Source organism: Ambystoma mexicanum, chromosome 6q (assembly GCF_040938575.1).
Source record: "Ambystoma mexicanum isolate Mex_15411 chromosome 6q, UKY_AmexF1_1, whole genome shotgun sequence".
Classification (NCBI taxonomy): Eukaryota; Metazoa; Chordata; class Amphibia; order Caudata; family Ambystomatidae; genus Ambystoma; species Ambystoma mexicanum.
Window position 1 is genome coordinate 1105372861 of NC_090937.1, and position 15626 is coordinate 1105388486.

General features: G+C 48.5%; 1 protein-coding gene across 7 annotated transcripts in view; it reads right to left on the bottom strand.

The window, feature by feature from the left end:
- SPATA18 (spermatogenesis associated 18) overlaps positions 1 to 15626 on the bottom strand; it is a 305326-nt gene that overhangs the window by 33686 nt on the left and 256014 nt on the right. For all 7 annotated transcript variants that reach the window (XM_069631673.1, XM_069631675.1, XM_069631671.1 and 4 more), the window contains one exon: positions 3367 to 3415. In XM_069631673.1, the coding sequence (XP_069487774.1) occupies positions 3367 to 3415 (49 nt within the window). The remainder of the gene's footprint in view (positions 1 to 3366; positions 3416 to 15626) is intronic.

Consider the following 15626-nt stretch of genomic DNA (forward strand, 5'->3'; position numbering starts at 1 on the left):
CATTGCTGAACATCGATGCCAATATCTACTCGAAGGTCCTGGCGACACGCCTCTCCTGCATCCTGCCCGACATAATCCACCCAGACCAAACCGGATTAATCAGAAATAGAGCAACAACTGATAATATATGAAAAGCACTGGATCTGGTAGACCTGGCCACCCGGAACTCCCAAGGTTTGGCACTCCTAGCCCTTGACGCTACCAAAGCGTTCAATAAGGTGGACTGGACCTTTATGAACCTCACCCTGGAGGCCTTTGGCTTCGGACCAGAGTTCCGTGCCATGGCCCTGGCACATTATAGGTCACCCAAGACACTCCTGAGAATTAATGGCACCTTCTCTGCCCCAATCCCCCTGACCGATGTCACCACTTCTATTTGCCTTGGTTATGGAACCCTTTGCCCAAAGAATTTGACTAAATGATTCCATCAGGGGTCTCCAGATCGGGTCCTCCCAACACAAAGTGGCGTTATACGCGGACAACGTCCTACTTACTATCTCACAGCCCTGCCTCTCACTGAAATACGCCCTGGCCAAAATAAAGGACTACGGAGGAGTCACTGGCTTCGCCATTAACTTAAACAAATCTGCAGCTCTTGGGATAGGCCTGACCCCGTTGGAGAAGGCAACCCTGGCCCCGCTTTGCCCTATCCAATGGAAAACCACAGCTTTCCCTTACCTGGGGGTCCAAATCCCGGCAAACCCAAAGGACGTCTACCCTGCAAACTTCCCCCCTCTTTTTAAGGAACTTACGGACTACCTGAAGCGATGGAAATTACAGGAAATCTCATTGATGGGCCGCATCACTGCTTGTAAAATGCACCTTCTCCCCAGATTCCTATATGCTTACTTCTCACTCCCAGTGCCTATCCTGCCCCCAGCTCTTCGGGACAACTAAAGGAATATGCTACGGTTTATTTGGAGGGGGAAAAAAACGAGAATTCCCCTGGGAACAATGCAGGGGAATGCCAGGCTGGGCGGCCTGGGAGTACCCAACCTACAAGGATACCAGCTGGCAGCACAACTGGCGAACACCCAAGCCTGGTGGATAACTTTTGACCGCCCTAGATGAGTGGAACTTGAACAATCCCGCCTCTCTCTCCCCCTACGCTTTCTCCCGCATATTCCACCACCTATGCGGCAGACGGTGAAACTACTGCTCTCCTCCAGGCACACCATAGACACATGGGACAGGGCACTAAAGGAAAAAAAGGGTCCAAAGAGGACTGAGCCCCTCATCACCGGTATGCCATAACCCGACTTTTTCACCGGGTCTGAACCCCCGGAACTTTAAGAACTGGATTGCGGCGGGCTTGGAATCATTGGGGCAGCTGTTCGAGGGGGGGGGACCACGCACGTTTATCCAATGCAAGGAAGCTTTTCCACTTCACGAGACTGATAGGTTCACCTACATTCAACTTTGCCATTGTTGCTCCCACCCGCTAACTCGTCTCGCAGCAGTCTGTCCTCCCACAGTGCTGGAATTAACTCTAGTGGATCTCCCGGCCCGAGGTAAGATTTCAGCCCTATATAAACGCTTCCAGGGGGACTTCCTTGCTTCTAAAACTCGCGCCATGGCGCAATGGGAGGCAGACCTAGGCCATCCCATAGAGGACCGGACCTGGGTGGACATATGGTCCAGGGCACACTCATCCTCAGCCTGCATTACTAACAGGGAATGTGTTTATAAACTATTGCTACGTTGGTATTAGCCCCCCCCTGAGGCTCCACCACATGAACAGCTCGCTGGACCCGGCATGTTGGAGACAATGTGGACACACAGTGTCCTTCATCCACATGTGGTGGACATGCCCACAAGCCCAACAATTCTGAAAACAATGTTTGAACATCACTGAAGATATTACTCAAACGAAGCTCCCCTTGGAGCCTAAACCCATTTTGCTGGGCGCCCCAGTCCCTGGAATATACCCTAGGTCGGGGGCCAAAGCTAAGCTTTTATCTCAATGCCTCCTTGCAGGGAGAATAACGATTGCCCATTCCTGGAAAGCCAGAGAGGGTCCTCTCCTGCCCCTCTGGTGGACCAAAATGTGGGATATCCTCCTCGCAGAGAAGGTGACGGCGGCTAGGGCGGGGACTCCCCATTGCTTTTAAAACATTTGGGGCCCATTCCTTGACTACGAACAAAGATTACCAGCCCTCACATACAAGCCCCAGCAGGCCAAACGGATTCTGTGCAGCGGGAGCACGCCCGATGAGGGGGGCGAAACATGAAAAGGTGAGGAGGGAGCCCCGACCTCCAGGATGGTTGCGCGGACAGGCATTCGAAGAGAGGGACGGAGGAGGGCGGGGAGGTAAGGGGATTGAATGTGACCGGAATGCTACAACAATGCATAACTGTACTTGTTTCCTGCCTTGTTTAAAATAAACATATTAAAAAAAAAAAAAGATGTCCGCAGCATTTTACAATTGCGGTGATCTCCTCTCACTTTATTCAGTAAAATCTTCTCAAAATCTTTAAATGCTGCAGCATCCCTGAGATGTTCAGAGAGCATGCAAAGGTTAATTGAGCAAATCTCAGCACACTGTATTTGGACACATGCATTCCTGAGATGTGGTATGATTTTAATTGAATCAGCACCCTGGTGGTGCCCGTTATGGTGCATCAAGCCAATCAGAGGGCTCGGAACATGGACCTTACATCATAGTATAGAGCCTGCAATCCTGTGTGTCTACAGATGCTCCAACTGCCACCACCCACCATTTTCTCGTTCTCTTCGCTCCTCACTGCATGGCAACTCCACACCCGTCTTGTCCTCTTGGCATACCAACCTCTCCCCTATTCACCCCCTTACAGCCAGCCTGCCCAAATCTTACTTGTTGCTGGACATGTCCTTCTCCCTTTCCGCTCCGCCATCCATCCCTATTGCCACTGCTGTCTGCTTTGGTCTTTTTTTTCACATGTGAAACTCCCCACAAGCATGTCATGGTGCTAATAGGTATTATCACCTTGCAGGGCGGCTTCACAAGTTAGTGATGGGCACGAGACCTCTTGAAACACCCTCACTTCACGCGGGCCTTTAATTTGGTCTCCTGGACCCCTCCAGCAGTAAAGCCTGCGTGTGCGGGTATTATTGCTTAAGGAAATACAAACAAAGAAGTAAAGTAAAACTTAACAAATTCCAGCATCTGCTCCTCAGATGCCCCTCAGCTAGAGCCAACATATCAAGCAGGCTGCTTACTTTTAGTGAGATCATTATAACCTTCGGGAAGAAAAATGATTGTAAAGCTATCTTTTTAGAAATAAAAATACTCACAAACAGCCCCGATAAAAGGGGAACCAATATCATACAAATTTCAAAAGCAATACTTTCTTTATAGTCTGCCCCTATCCCATGGTTGCACTTACTTGGGGTTCCACTTCTTCTCATTGGGGATGGACTGCGACTCCGGGAAGCCTGTAGGACACACCAAAAAAATAGACTTAGCCACTTACTATAGTTCTGGGCTGTTGAACTAGAGCTGGTAACGACGTTAGCTTTGACCTTATAGTGATAGGAAATCGTATTATATTCTTAAATAAATTCATAGTAGTGTACAGCAATTGGGGTCATTATAGATGGTTGAATGCAGAAGCACTAGAGTATGTATTTATTTCTGGTAGGAGTGTTGTATAGTGTTTACATGATGCCCTTTGTCCACTTCAAAGCACTGTCATAACATGTGTATACTTTGGCTTTATATATCATATGGGTCTAAACATCTGCATGGTAAATGGGCTCCTCAATGTCCGGTTTGGAGAAACAGAGCATTGCCACAATAATGTCGAATGCGAATACTTGTATAACCCATTATACCAAAAAGAATTATTAGCATAAGCAGTTCGTATATCAGTGAGCAAACTCTGTAATGCCATCGATACAGAAATGCATTTCAATCTGTAACAGTTCATTTGGAGCCAACACAAGGAGCTCGCTGGTATATAATGGGTACGATAATACAATAGTATAAAACAACTCTGCCTCTCTCATTAGGTTGTTGATGTTCTGCTAAAAGCATTACTAACACGTATTGCCAAAGCCATCAGTTTTGACATGTGTATAGGCTTTACATAGGCATGTGCCAGGCACTGATATTCGTATGCCCACATGCATAGACCAATTGCCATCTTATGGCCGAGTAGGTCCGTTATGGAAGTACCTGGCAAATGCATACCCCGGTCCTACACTAAAGCCCAAACTGTTGGTTTTGTCAGTGCTAGTTCATATAGCGTTATAATGCAAAGATGACAACACTGTCACTTCTGCTGCATCACACAGCACAGATGCACAACAGATCACAAATCACACTATCCAGATATCCAGCATGGTTTAGGTTACACTGCATCACACTGCACAGATATCCACTACAATTTCAGTAGCTTAACTATCAAGCCCATCCGTGCCCAAGGTGTGTGAACCCCAGCACTGTGTGCGAGTGAAATAATACTAAAACACCCCAGTGGGATCATTTTGGCACTATAAAAACAAAAACCTCAATGTTATGGAAACCTTTAAACATGTATTGGAAAGCGCTGCAAGTGGCGTGCTTTGTGCTGTAAAAATCAACTGAACATAAATGAGTGATTAAAAATGCATACAAAGTAGTTGGAACACTGAAGGAGCACAAAGAAAGCACTGGGCTCCCCAAATGTCTACCCACCCATAAAAGCATGTTCACCTGGTGTGGGGAGGGAGCAGCGCCTTTGCACTGAGGGCCCGCCAGTATATGCTGAAGAACAAGCCTATTGCCCTGCTGGCCCTTCCCCAGCCCATTCAATCAGTGAAGTGCTGAGCTCACCATGTGTCACCATGTGTTGGAGAGATTGCAGGCTCTTCAGCCCTTGAGCAAGTGTGCGTTGGAGGCTTTGAAAGTTGCACAGAGTAAATCCTAGGTCATCTGAACTCCTATGGTGGGTAGGGGGTTACATTCTTCATGTAGAGAGAGGGGCATAGAGATATTAGAGACAGCTAACATGCCTCATGGTTCAAACAACATGTCTAATGAGAATGGGCTTAAAATTCAACATGTATATAAAATTGGTGGGAGGGGGTAAAGAGTGATGTTTGATGTACAGTGCTGGTTTATATGGTGCCACATAATGGCGTTTAGCCACTCTCTTAATTCTGTCAGAACCGAGTCTCAGGGAGGTAATGCTATTTGCAGAGGAGCACACAGTCTGGGGAAGACAGTATTAACTTACATGTTCTGTGACAAATCACAGATGTTCGCCTTTTCTCTTGGGGAGCCCGTTCCACCTATGAGAATAGGGATGTGAGCATACTCTGCAAAACCCTCCGTAGGGGTCAAAGCAAGTGGGACCTCACCAGGAGAGACTCCCGCTTTGGGGACAAGGACTCCCATTCCTGTGAGGAACTCCCTACACCAACAAATTCAATTGCATACATGGGACTCCCTGATGAGCCCAAGAATGTGGCAATGCAAGAATAAACCCAATGGCACGAGAAAAGGAAGAGGTCTCTTTAATACAAGATGAATATTTAACTGTGCCGATGAGGAGAGAGGAACCTGATGAGCAGGGGAAGCCCGATGCCATTATGCCAGCAGGAGGTGGCGTGTAAGCTAATCACGGAGCCTGCATCTAGTGGAGAGAGAGGAGACACAGGAGAACCGAACGGTGCAGATACAGGAAGAGTCTCGGATTGACCAAGAGAAAAGCAAGCAACCCGGTGGTGGCGTGACTATGAGCTGGGCAGGATTCCCCACGAACAACGCTGATGCCGCCCACGAAGAAAGACATGCCCGCTTTGCTGCAGACCAGCAGCAAAAGTGCAAAGCAGGAGTCTGACGCAAAACTGAGAATGTGAAGGTGGAAGCCGACCAAGGGAGAGAACAGTCCCGAGCGAGAGCCAAGCCCAACCACTGGCCCCTACCAAGTAAGAGGTACTGGGAGGTGGAGTTGGCAATCCTTGCCTGGTAGGCGGAAGTGGAGGCTACTTTCCTGCCCAAGCCATACATCTTCTTGCTCTCCTTGTCGGGAGGAGCTTCCGACGATGAAAAGGGTGTTCCCGCCCTCTTACGGGTGTTTGTAACTACGAGGGAGTCCAGTTTCAGATGCCCTCTTATGTACAGTGGGTCTGTTTGGGCTGCCCTGAAAAGCTTCACAACTCTGGGGTTTACCGCCCTAGTGAGATCGGGATTAATAAGGGAAGGGTCTATCCTTCTTTGTATTGACTTAAGGATAGGGATGGCCTGGGCAACAGGTCTCCTTTCTCCCACTAACTCCTCGGCAAAGTCCCTCTCTTCCTGAGCACCCTGGGTGTCAATGTGGAAGTGTTCTGCCGCTCTGGACAGCACTTCATTCAAGAGAGGCTGGTTGTCGACAGGGGAGTCGGTAACCGGGGGTTCTTTATCTACCGGGGAATCTAGACTGTAGGTTTCTGGGTTGTCCTCCTCCTCCTCCTCTTGGTCCTCATCATCCCCATAGTAGCCCGTCCCAGTTTGTTCTTCCAACATGCCCAAATCTGGATCCTCACAAAAGGATGATATTGAGAATAGGGCTGTATACTGAAGGGGTTTGAAGTAGGAGCTTCAACCCGGGACTTCTTACTTGGGGGTATAGGATCCTTAGAGCCTGAGGGAGTTGACCCATCGGGGGTAAAAGAGAGAAAGTGTTCAGGGTTTTTGGCGTAGAAAATCTGCCAATGATGACATCCTTGACATGACTCTGTCTATGTCATCACTAGACCATTCCCTTGAACTGGGAATGATTCTTTCTTGGAGGTTTTTCCCTGTTTTATCTTGACTAGACCTATTGGTTTGAACAGGGGTCTTTGAGATAACAGAAGACCGAGACTTGTCCATCTGTTTATGTGGGGTACAATGTTTCTGAGGTGTGGAAGGAGGCAAAGACTGCTTCCTCTGTTGTTTTTCCCCTTCCCCGTGGTTGGAAGAGTGTTTACCCTGTTTTTTCACCCCTCCGGAGCCTTTCGACGCCTGGCGCCAAGGTTCGGGGGTAGTGTCCCTATCTCTGGAGTGTGGAGGTTGGGACTCAGGAACAGCCGTTGCTCAGCCTGTTGACACCGACTCCTGGAGTGCGGTCTGGGGATAGAGGTCGGCTTCGTCTTCTGACGATCGAACCTCCGTTACCTTGGGGAGCGAGGCACTTCTGGCAACAGTGGATGGTTGCCTGGAGTCATGCGGCGATCTAGATCGAGAACGCCCAGAGGACACTGATTCGGACCGTTCTCTATGTGCCTCTTTCCGAGTACTCGAAGTGCACGTCGAGTCTCGGTTGGACTTCATGTGTTTTGTGGAAGTGCTTTGGGTAGCGCTTGTGTCGCCGGGGGTTGTCCCCATAGCCGCCCCGCCGGACGACCTTCCGAGGTCGGGGACTTGCGATTGGCTGTCAATCGATGCCACGTTGCCCTCGCCGTCCGAAAGCACAGCGTCGCTGCCATCGCTGAAGGCGCCCTCCGCTGCCATGGCCTCTTGACCCCTGGCGTGGTGGGCCCAACGCTTGATCGAACGGTCCTTGAGTGTTTTTGGTTTGAACCTACTACACGCTCTGCAGTTAGCCTCGGGGTGGTCCCTCGGTAAGCAGAGATTGCACGTGGCGTGCCTGTCAACCCAAGGGTACTTGCGGTTGCACTTGGGGCAAAATTGGAAAGGGGTACTCTTCATACGCACCTTGTGGCAGCAGGCTAATAAGTGTAGGAATATATAAGAATGTACCTATATACCAAAGAGTGTAGAGTATGTCCACCCCCCACTCTCCCTACTTGCAGGGCCGAGGCCGGAGGCCTTCCTAGGCCCGGGCCGAGGCCAGAGGCCGTCCAAGGCCCAAATCCGCCGTGCAGCTCTCGGTGGTCGATTCTTTCTCCGTTGGGGTGGAGAAATGGGCAAATATAACAATATTTTAGCAGCAAAAGTATGGCTAAGGCCAGGGAACTCTGCGGAATGCTTCCGACCAGTATGGCGGAAAAAAACAATCTGAGGATCCTAGACGCGTGAGGGATCATGGGTACAGTGGACATCACACTAGGGATAGTATTACTGGCACACCCTGTGTCGACGCCCATTTTCGAGTTTCGAATAACAAACTGTAATACTCCGCAGCTTCCACTAGATGTCAGCCTATGCACAGCATGTGATCTAAGCAGATTCAACAAGCCTCAGAAAAATATATATATATATATATATATATATATATATATATATATATATATATACATACACTTTTAAAAGTGGAGGTTTCGAAAAGAAAAATAATGGTGGCGAGGAAATATGGGTTAAGGGTGATTCTAAAGAAATGTGTGAAACACTTCAGAAGGAAAAATTACGCACCATTAATGTTCTTTCTATGTATTCTTCTCCCACATATTATTCTTATTGATAGATAACCTTGAGTGCCTGCTGTTCTTGGAAAATCTCGATAGAGGGCATAGTGCTGCTAAATGACATACCTCTGGCTCTGTGCCACAACCAGGACTGAAACTAGATACACTTGGTCCGACAGTCTCTTAAACAGAGAGACCAGACACCCTTTGACTGTGCTCACCTGCAGGCCTCGCTTGGCTAAGGACAACCGAAACTCTGTGGCCACCGCAGCGGGGCACAAAATCTGGTCCGCACCTCTCTTCCTGCATAGTGCCACAAATCTTCTCTATCTGCACACATAGATAGACCTGGTAGAAGGCCTGCGTGCAGCCAGCAACACTTCCAATACCTCATACGAAAAGTCACAGCCATAATACATCAACCTCTCAAGAGCATTTCTGACTGGGAGAAGAGGTCTGGCCCCTGAGGAAGCTGGCGAGGTGGGCAAACAGCCAGATCCAGGAGGTTGTGGGTACCAAGTCCTCTTTGTCCAATATCGGGCAATTATCATCAAGTGAGTTTGGAACTCCCTCAAACGCCGGAGAAACAACGGAATGGGAGGTTATGCATAGTGAACGTCAAGACCCACTCCACTAGAAAGGTGTCCCACAATGTCTACCTCGGCAGAAATTCCCTTGATCAGAACTGCTTGCATTTCGAGTTGTCCTTCATTGCAAGTAGGTCTACTGATGGGGAGGAAGGTCTCCTAAATGAGCTCTGTGAACAAATCTCTCACTTGTGAGACACCAAACCCTGCCTGCTCCGGGTTTCTGCCAACCCATTCTCTGTCCTCCCCAGATGAACTGCAGAGATCTAGACCTTTCTCTTCAATGCCCATAACCAAAGCTGCATGGCCTCCCTGCTTAAGGACAGTGACCGCACACACCCTTGTATGTTGAGCTAATGCATGGTCACTGTGTTGTCCATTAAAACTAGGACACTCTTCCCCCGAAATCTGATCGCGTTAGGCTGACAGCCTGCAGCTCCAGCAGATTGATACGCCATAGGTACGCTACCTGGGACCAACGCCTGCTGACTCACCTAAGCCTCCGGCCAGTGTGTCTAAAATCGATCCCCTGCCGCCACTGTCATCAAAATCTTGAGGACATCCGGCAAGTTGCCGTAATACTGCGACCATTGACCTTGACTTAGCTACTATAGGGAGCGCATCCTTAGCCTGGCCTCTGGCACTAGAAAAAGGCAGGTGACAATGAGGCCTGGGAGGCAGAGTAAGCTGAAGCGGGTATCCTGCTCGAGTTCTGGAACAATGTGACCATTTGACCCAATGCTGGTGACTCTCTCCTCAGGGGGCAGGGGGAGCTCCTGCAATGAACTGGAGCTTCTGTGCAGGTTTCTTTTACGATATCCAAAAAATAAGTGAGAAGCCCAAGCTATAGAGGAGCAACTAAGTGTCCTCGATACCTACTCTGAGGACCGAACTCAGATGAACCAGTCATCCAAATATGGGAAGACAAAAGATCCTCCTGAGTTGGGCCACCACTACTGCCATCAGCTTGGCGAACACCCTGGGTGCAGAGGTCAAAACAAAGGGAAGCACTTTGAGCTGGTAATGAGTGCCCCAATGCCTGTACCTAAGCCAAAACTGTTGGTTTTGTCAGTGCTAGTTAATATTGCGTTATAATGCAAAGATCACAACACTGTCACTTCTGCTACATCACACAGCATAGATGTACAACAGATCACAATGCCCATGTATCAAACAGTGCATCACACTATCCAGATATTCATCATGGTTTAAGTTACACAGCATCTCACTGCACAGATATCCAATACAATTTCAGTAGCTTAACTATCAACCCCATCCGTACCCAAGGTATGTGAAACCCAGCACTGTTTGTGAGTTAAATAATTCTCTATAAGGCACTGAAACACCTGAAAACGCCTGTTCTTCTGGTGAATCGGCACGTGCAAATAGGTGGCTTGCAAGTCCAATGACGCCAAGCAGTCCTGGATTTGCAGAGCCTGGAGAATCTCCAGTAACAGTAAAATCACCATCCTGAATTTCTTTCCTCAGGAGGTCCAGGATGGAACGGAGACCTCCCCCCTCCTTGGGCACAAAGAAGAAGCGGAATGGAGGGGGGGGCATGACCAGCAGGCAACCAATGCAGACCTAACCTTCAGGAGCTCCCGTAAACACCCATCAGAAATCTGCAATAATCGGCTAGCAAATCGTGATCCAGAACACAGTCCGGGGGCCGGAGGGAGCAGGGTGAGAAGACTTATATTGAACAGAACTCAGCATTCTGCAGGGAAAGAAGTGACACTGAGCGATCGCCAAACAAATGCAGACTCGATTTGCTGGGAGTGAACATGAGCATGGGACCACAGTTGCAATAGACTGCTCCAACGGACCTGTTAGACGACAAGAAATAACCCGCAGACTTAAACCAACCCATGGAAAGATCCAAAATGGGAACATTACCGACATACGCACCCGCACTAGATAACAGATGTAAAGGATGGCAAAACAGAGCGAGGACGGGAGAGGAAAGCCACCCGGCCAAAGCAGAGGCACCACATGGTTGTCGGAGGGACATGGAACAGAGTTAACAGGTGAGGGGACGGACAGAGAAGTGTGGCTGACGCCAGCAGCTCTATGAGGAGGAGAGCAGGAAAGTGTTACGCTCACCTGGCTCCCCCAGAGGCGTCGATCTGAACTGGACAGCTGCGGTCTCCACCAATATGACACGTAGGGCCGAGATGACGGACTGGACTGGCCCACCTAGCTTCGTTTGCTTGGCCTGTAGGAATATTCTTCTGATGGTTTGAAAAGATGAGCTCTCCATCCTGCATTGAGCGCAGGGGCGCGTTGATAACCACTTGCTTCACTGGCTCGAAGAAATTGGTGAGTTCCAGAACAATATTGACTCTGAAAAGTATGTAGTTCGTAAGAGTTCACATGTCTGACTTTCACTCTTGTCCGATTCCTTGCAGTTTGCAGCTTGACCCCAGCGAAGAGTTCCTCGTGGTAGCTGACAAAGCTCAGGTAAGGATTTGGCTTATCCTACACAGTTCAATATAATAAGGCCAGAATGTAACCTGTTGCTTGCTCCCTTATTCAGGTGTGGAGAGAAAATATGAAGTTCGGGAATAATGCCTCCGGCGGTAAAATTAGGTAAGTCTATGTGGTGAGAAGAGTTCCCCTTGTTTGTCCCTTTGTCTCACCTTGTTGTCCTTTTGTTCCCCTTAGGGGCCGGGGTACGGCAAGGATGCAATGGAGACTGCGCCGACCCGTGTAGAGGAATAGTACCCCCGGCGGTAATCAGGTGAGTCGATGGGGGGTAGTTACTATTGCCTCTGTTTATTCCCTTGGCTCACCTTTGCTGTTCTTGTGTTCCCCTTAGGTGCCAGAGTGTGGCGGGAACGTGCAGAAGGATGCGGTGGATCGTGAGGATGCTGCGAAGGCCGGTGAGTTCAGCGCGGCGCTGCAGCAGGCGAGGCGGCGCACGTAGAATGCTTCTTTCTTCCAGCTCGAAGGCGCGGTGGATCCGAATTCAGGTAAGGATCGAAGGTTTTGCTCCTATTCTAACCTCTTCTCCTTCTGTTCCTCCCTTTTTCTAGGAGCTGCAGACTCGAGGCGGGCGTGGCAGGAGACTGGATGCAGGCTTGCAAACACGGTGAGCGTTACGCTGCTGGATGCAGAATAACGCGAAGCGTGTGCTGCTCTTCGGGCGTGGTTTAAATAGCCTCCAAAGTAGTCCCAGGTAAGTATTCCTCCCCAGCCCCACCCGAGTAAAAAATAGTCCTTAGGTAAAATAGTCCCTTCCAAGCCTCATTTGTCTTGGAGCTCTGCAGCATGGTCTGCATCTGGTAAGCTTGCAGCATGGTCTGCATGAGGTAAGTTCTACTCTATGAGCCTGGCGCCATAGGCGCCAGGACTGACTCTCCATATGAGCCTGGCGCCATAGGCGTCAGGACCGCACCCAAACAGCCCCTAGAAGGGGTTTTTGGGCTTGCTCAAAATAACGTGATGCCTGCTTCTGGGGTTGCTGGACCTGGTCTGGTTCCCCAGGGGTAGGCATCATGACAGAAAGGCACTACTAATCACAGTTATTGGGTACAGGCATAAGAAAACCATATACGTAGACACACACCTGACACAAACACCCACCCCCAACATGCAGAAGGAAAACTAAACATACTGCAAGGGATATGAGCCCTGCAGAATGATGAAAACATAAGACCTTGAGGGGCAGTGAATAAGAAAGGGCAGCAGTCAAGTTCCCCAGTTCCGTACACTTGGCCCGACCCTCACCTGCAGGCGCTCTGAGGAAGAAAGCACAGAGCCAGTATACCCAATATATCACAGGGTGCAAGGGGAAACAGAACACCAATCCTCATGATGGAGCGGTCCCAGGCAGTAAGGCCACATCACTGAAGGCACAGGTGTTCTCTAGAAGAGTGTAGCCAGAGAGAAAGAGAAATCCTAGGTGAAAGCTGGGACATGATTCCAGAAGTTAAGTGATACTGAGATCCCAACCACGAGCTAACTAAAAGGTGGAAATAAAGATAAAGGGACATAATGGGAGGCAAAGGCAAACAGCCGAAAATGCAAAGATACACAACACAAGTACCCCACACGCAACTCCCAGTACCTGCAAAATCTCAGACAATACCAGGAGCCACCCAAGTTATTTTGGAAGATAAAATAGTGGTACAAAGCTCCCGGATGGCTCTGGAATCCGAAATAGGCACCATTGAGGAGGAGTTGAACCTCATAAGGACGGACATGCAAAACGCTGCTGAAAAACAGAAAGCAATTGACCTCAAAATCACCACAATGGAGGGAGACATTCAAATACTTAATAAACAAGTCTACACCTTACTCCAAGCTACCAAGATCATGGGAGCCAGAGCAGAAGATGTGGTAGGCCGCTCAAGAAGGAAAAACCTGCATATAGTTGGCCTTCCTGAAGAAATGGAGGGAGAATCCATGGAATTATTTCTGGAGACATGGTGTGGAAAGTGCAAATTGTCTAGTGTATGTATCCATTTGCGCTACGCCTTACTTTTCCAAATGGAGTTGGTGTATCATACCAATTACAGATGTGCATAGTAAATGTTGTGTAGTGTGTCAGGAGGCTCTCTTTTTCTGTTAACAGTGCATGATAAATCTGTACCGCACACTACTGGCCGAGATAACTACAGATGAGCAATATGGACATTTGCTAGGGACACTGCACCTGGTTGTCGTATGTGCAAGCACATTACAGCTATCCGTAGGACTCGATTAGTGGTTGCATGTCCGCATCTTCGAATGCACTTGTAAGTAGTTTTGGAAGGGCATGTGTTTCCTTTCCACACCTAGACCCATGCATACGTCAGCCACTGTATGCTGGTAACACCGGCCCTGTCGCTAGCCCTAAGGATTCATGCAGTAGGCTACTGCATTTAAAGTACTGTTGGGGATTTCGTGGGTGTCTCTGCAAACCTACTAATGTGTGGCTAAAGTACTTCTAACTGTATAACTGCCACTGGTAAACAAGGAACGGCAACCTGCAGTGTCACGTGGGCGTGGTAAATGTTGCATTACTTTGATTTATCTGCTGCTTGCCTTTCCATGACCCGTGAAACAGATACATTGTGTCTGCACTCAGCAGTGTCACGGAAAGTATCAAGAGGTCGCCTGTCAGTCGTGCAGTTGAAGAAAACATGTAACTGCAGGTGGGACAGTTTGTACTAAGTCTGGCAAATGGCAAAGCTGGTGCGGCTTCCTTGTGCACATACTAGTGCATGTAAAGGCAAATAAGGAAACAGCAGAATATGCACAGCGCAAACAACCTTAGTGTGGTTAGAAAAGCACTGTTGCTGCATGGGTCACACACAATAAATGGCCTCCTGCTGCACATAATGAAGCTTTGTTTCCCGTTTTTGTAAATATTATTGTATTCCACAATGTATGCATATCAGTGAATACTACCCTTAAAACTAATGACGTAGCATAAAGTGTCTATACTGCATGTGACGACAACTGAAATGAAAGCACAGGGGACCAGTGGGCAGGCTACCGCCCTTCTAACAATTACATAGCCTACATTCATGTACAGTATTTCCCACATCTGCTGCAGGCAACAAGAGTGGCACTCCTGTAGAGCAGCAGAGCTGTAAAACAACCTTAGCAAACCATGTGCCGCACTACAGACCAGACAGTGGGAAGGTACTTCGAAGTGCGTGGGAACGTTCCTTATGGGAGGATTACAATGACTGGCACCTATGTACATGAGGGCCACCCAATAATTCTGTCTCCCGGCATGTCCCCTATAGTATCCATGTAGGTGCTGCCCCTTCTGTACCGGACCTTTACTGTCGTTCCTTCTGTGGCGTGTGTGAGAACACCATAATAAATGAAAATGAACTGGGAAAGGAACAAAAGGTAAATAAAGAAAGCACCTTTCACAGATCAACAACGGAATTGCCAATACACGCATGCAGGGCTGGGCGCGTGGCAGTGTGGTAAACACTGTAGTGCAATAGGTTAGGAAAGGGGTCGCTTTACAAATGTTTTTTTTTACGTGTTACAGAGCTTTTTCAAGAGAGTCACAGTGCAACACTAACTACAAAAAAAATTAATACTTTCAAAAAGGGCACCAAACCAATGTAGATGGGGTGTACAAAAATCGGGATTGCTGGCATACTAAGATGAACGTTATAGCTGACGAAAAGTATTTGTGCTGTGAAATGTCATATTCCCAAGGGCGAAGTACGTCATTGGCACATGTCTAAGAAAGGCAGAAATACACTTCTTTGCAATGTACCACGCTGTCTGCATTCACGGACCAAATAGAAAATGACGTCCCACATCGGTGGATGCATAATGCGGTAAAAACGTATGCAAGAGATCGGAAACAAACGCATGAACTGGGCAAGTGCCTCCTTCATTGCAAACGGCAGTGAAACTCGTGTAAGACGCTGTGCAATTTTCCCTGCACAATAAACCACAATAATATCGGCATGATTGCTTGTCACCAAAGTGTCACACAGAGAAACCAAAATCAGGCACTTCATTGTAGCTACTCCATAGCACTACACATGCACATCATAGATTGCAAAATGAGTAGGCACTGCACAGTGTTTGCCATTCACTTTCAGTCAATGTATGTCGGAATCCCCTAAAACCTGCACACTGTGCCTCGTGAAACACATAGCCATAGCCACACCCTCTGCATTTCTGTCCACAAATACACCGTGTAGTACAGTCTGTCCGTACACAACACACCCACAAACTTTGTTGCCCAATTCCGTAGTCGCTGCAGGCCCATTTCTATGGGC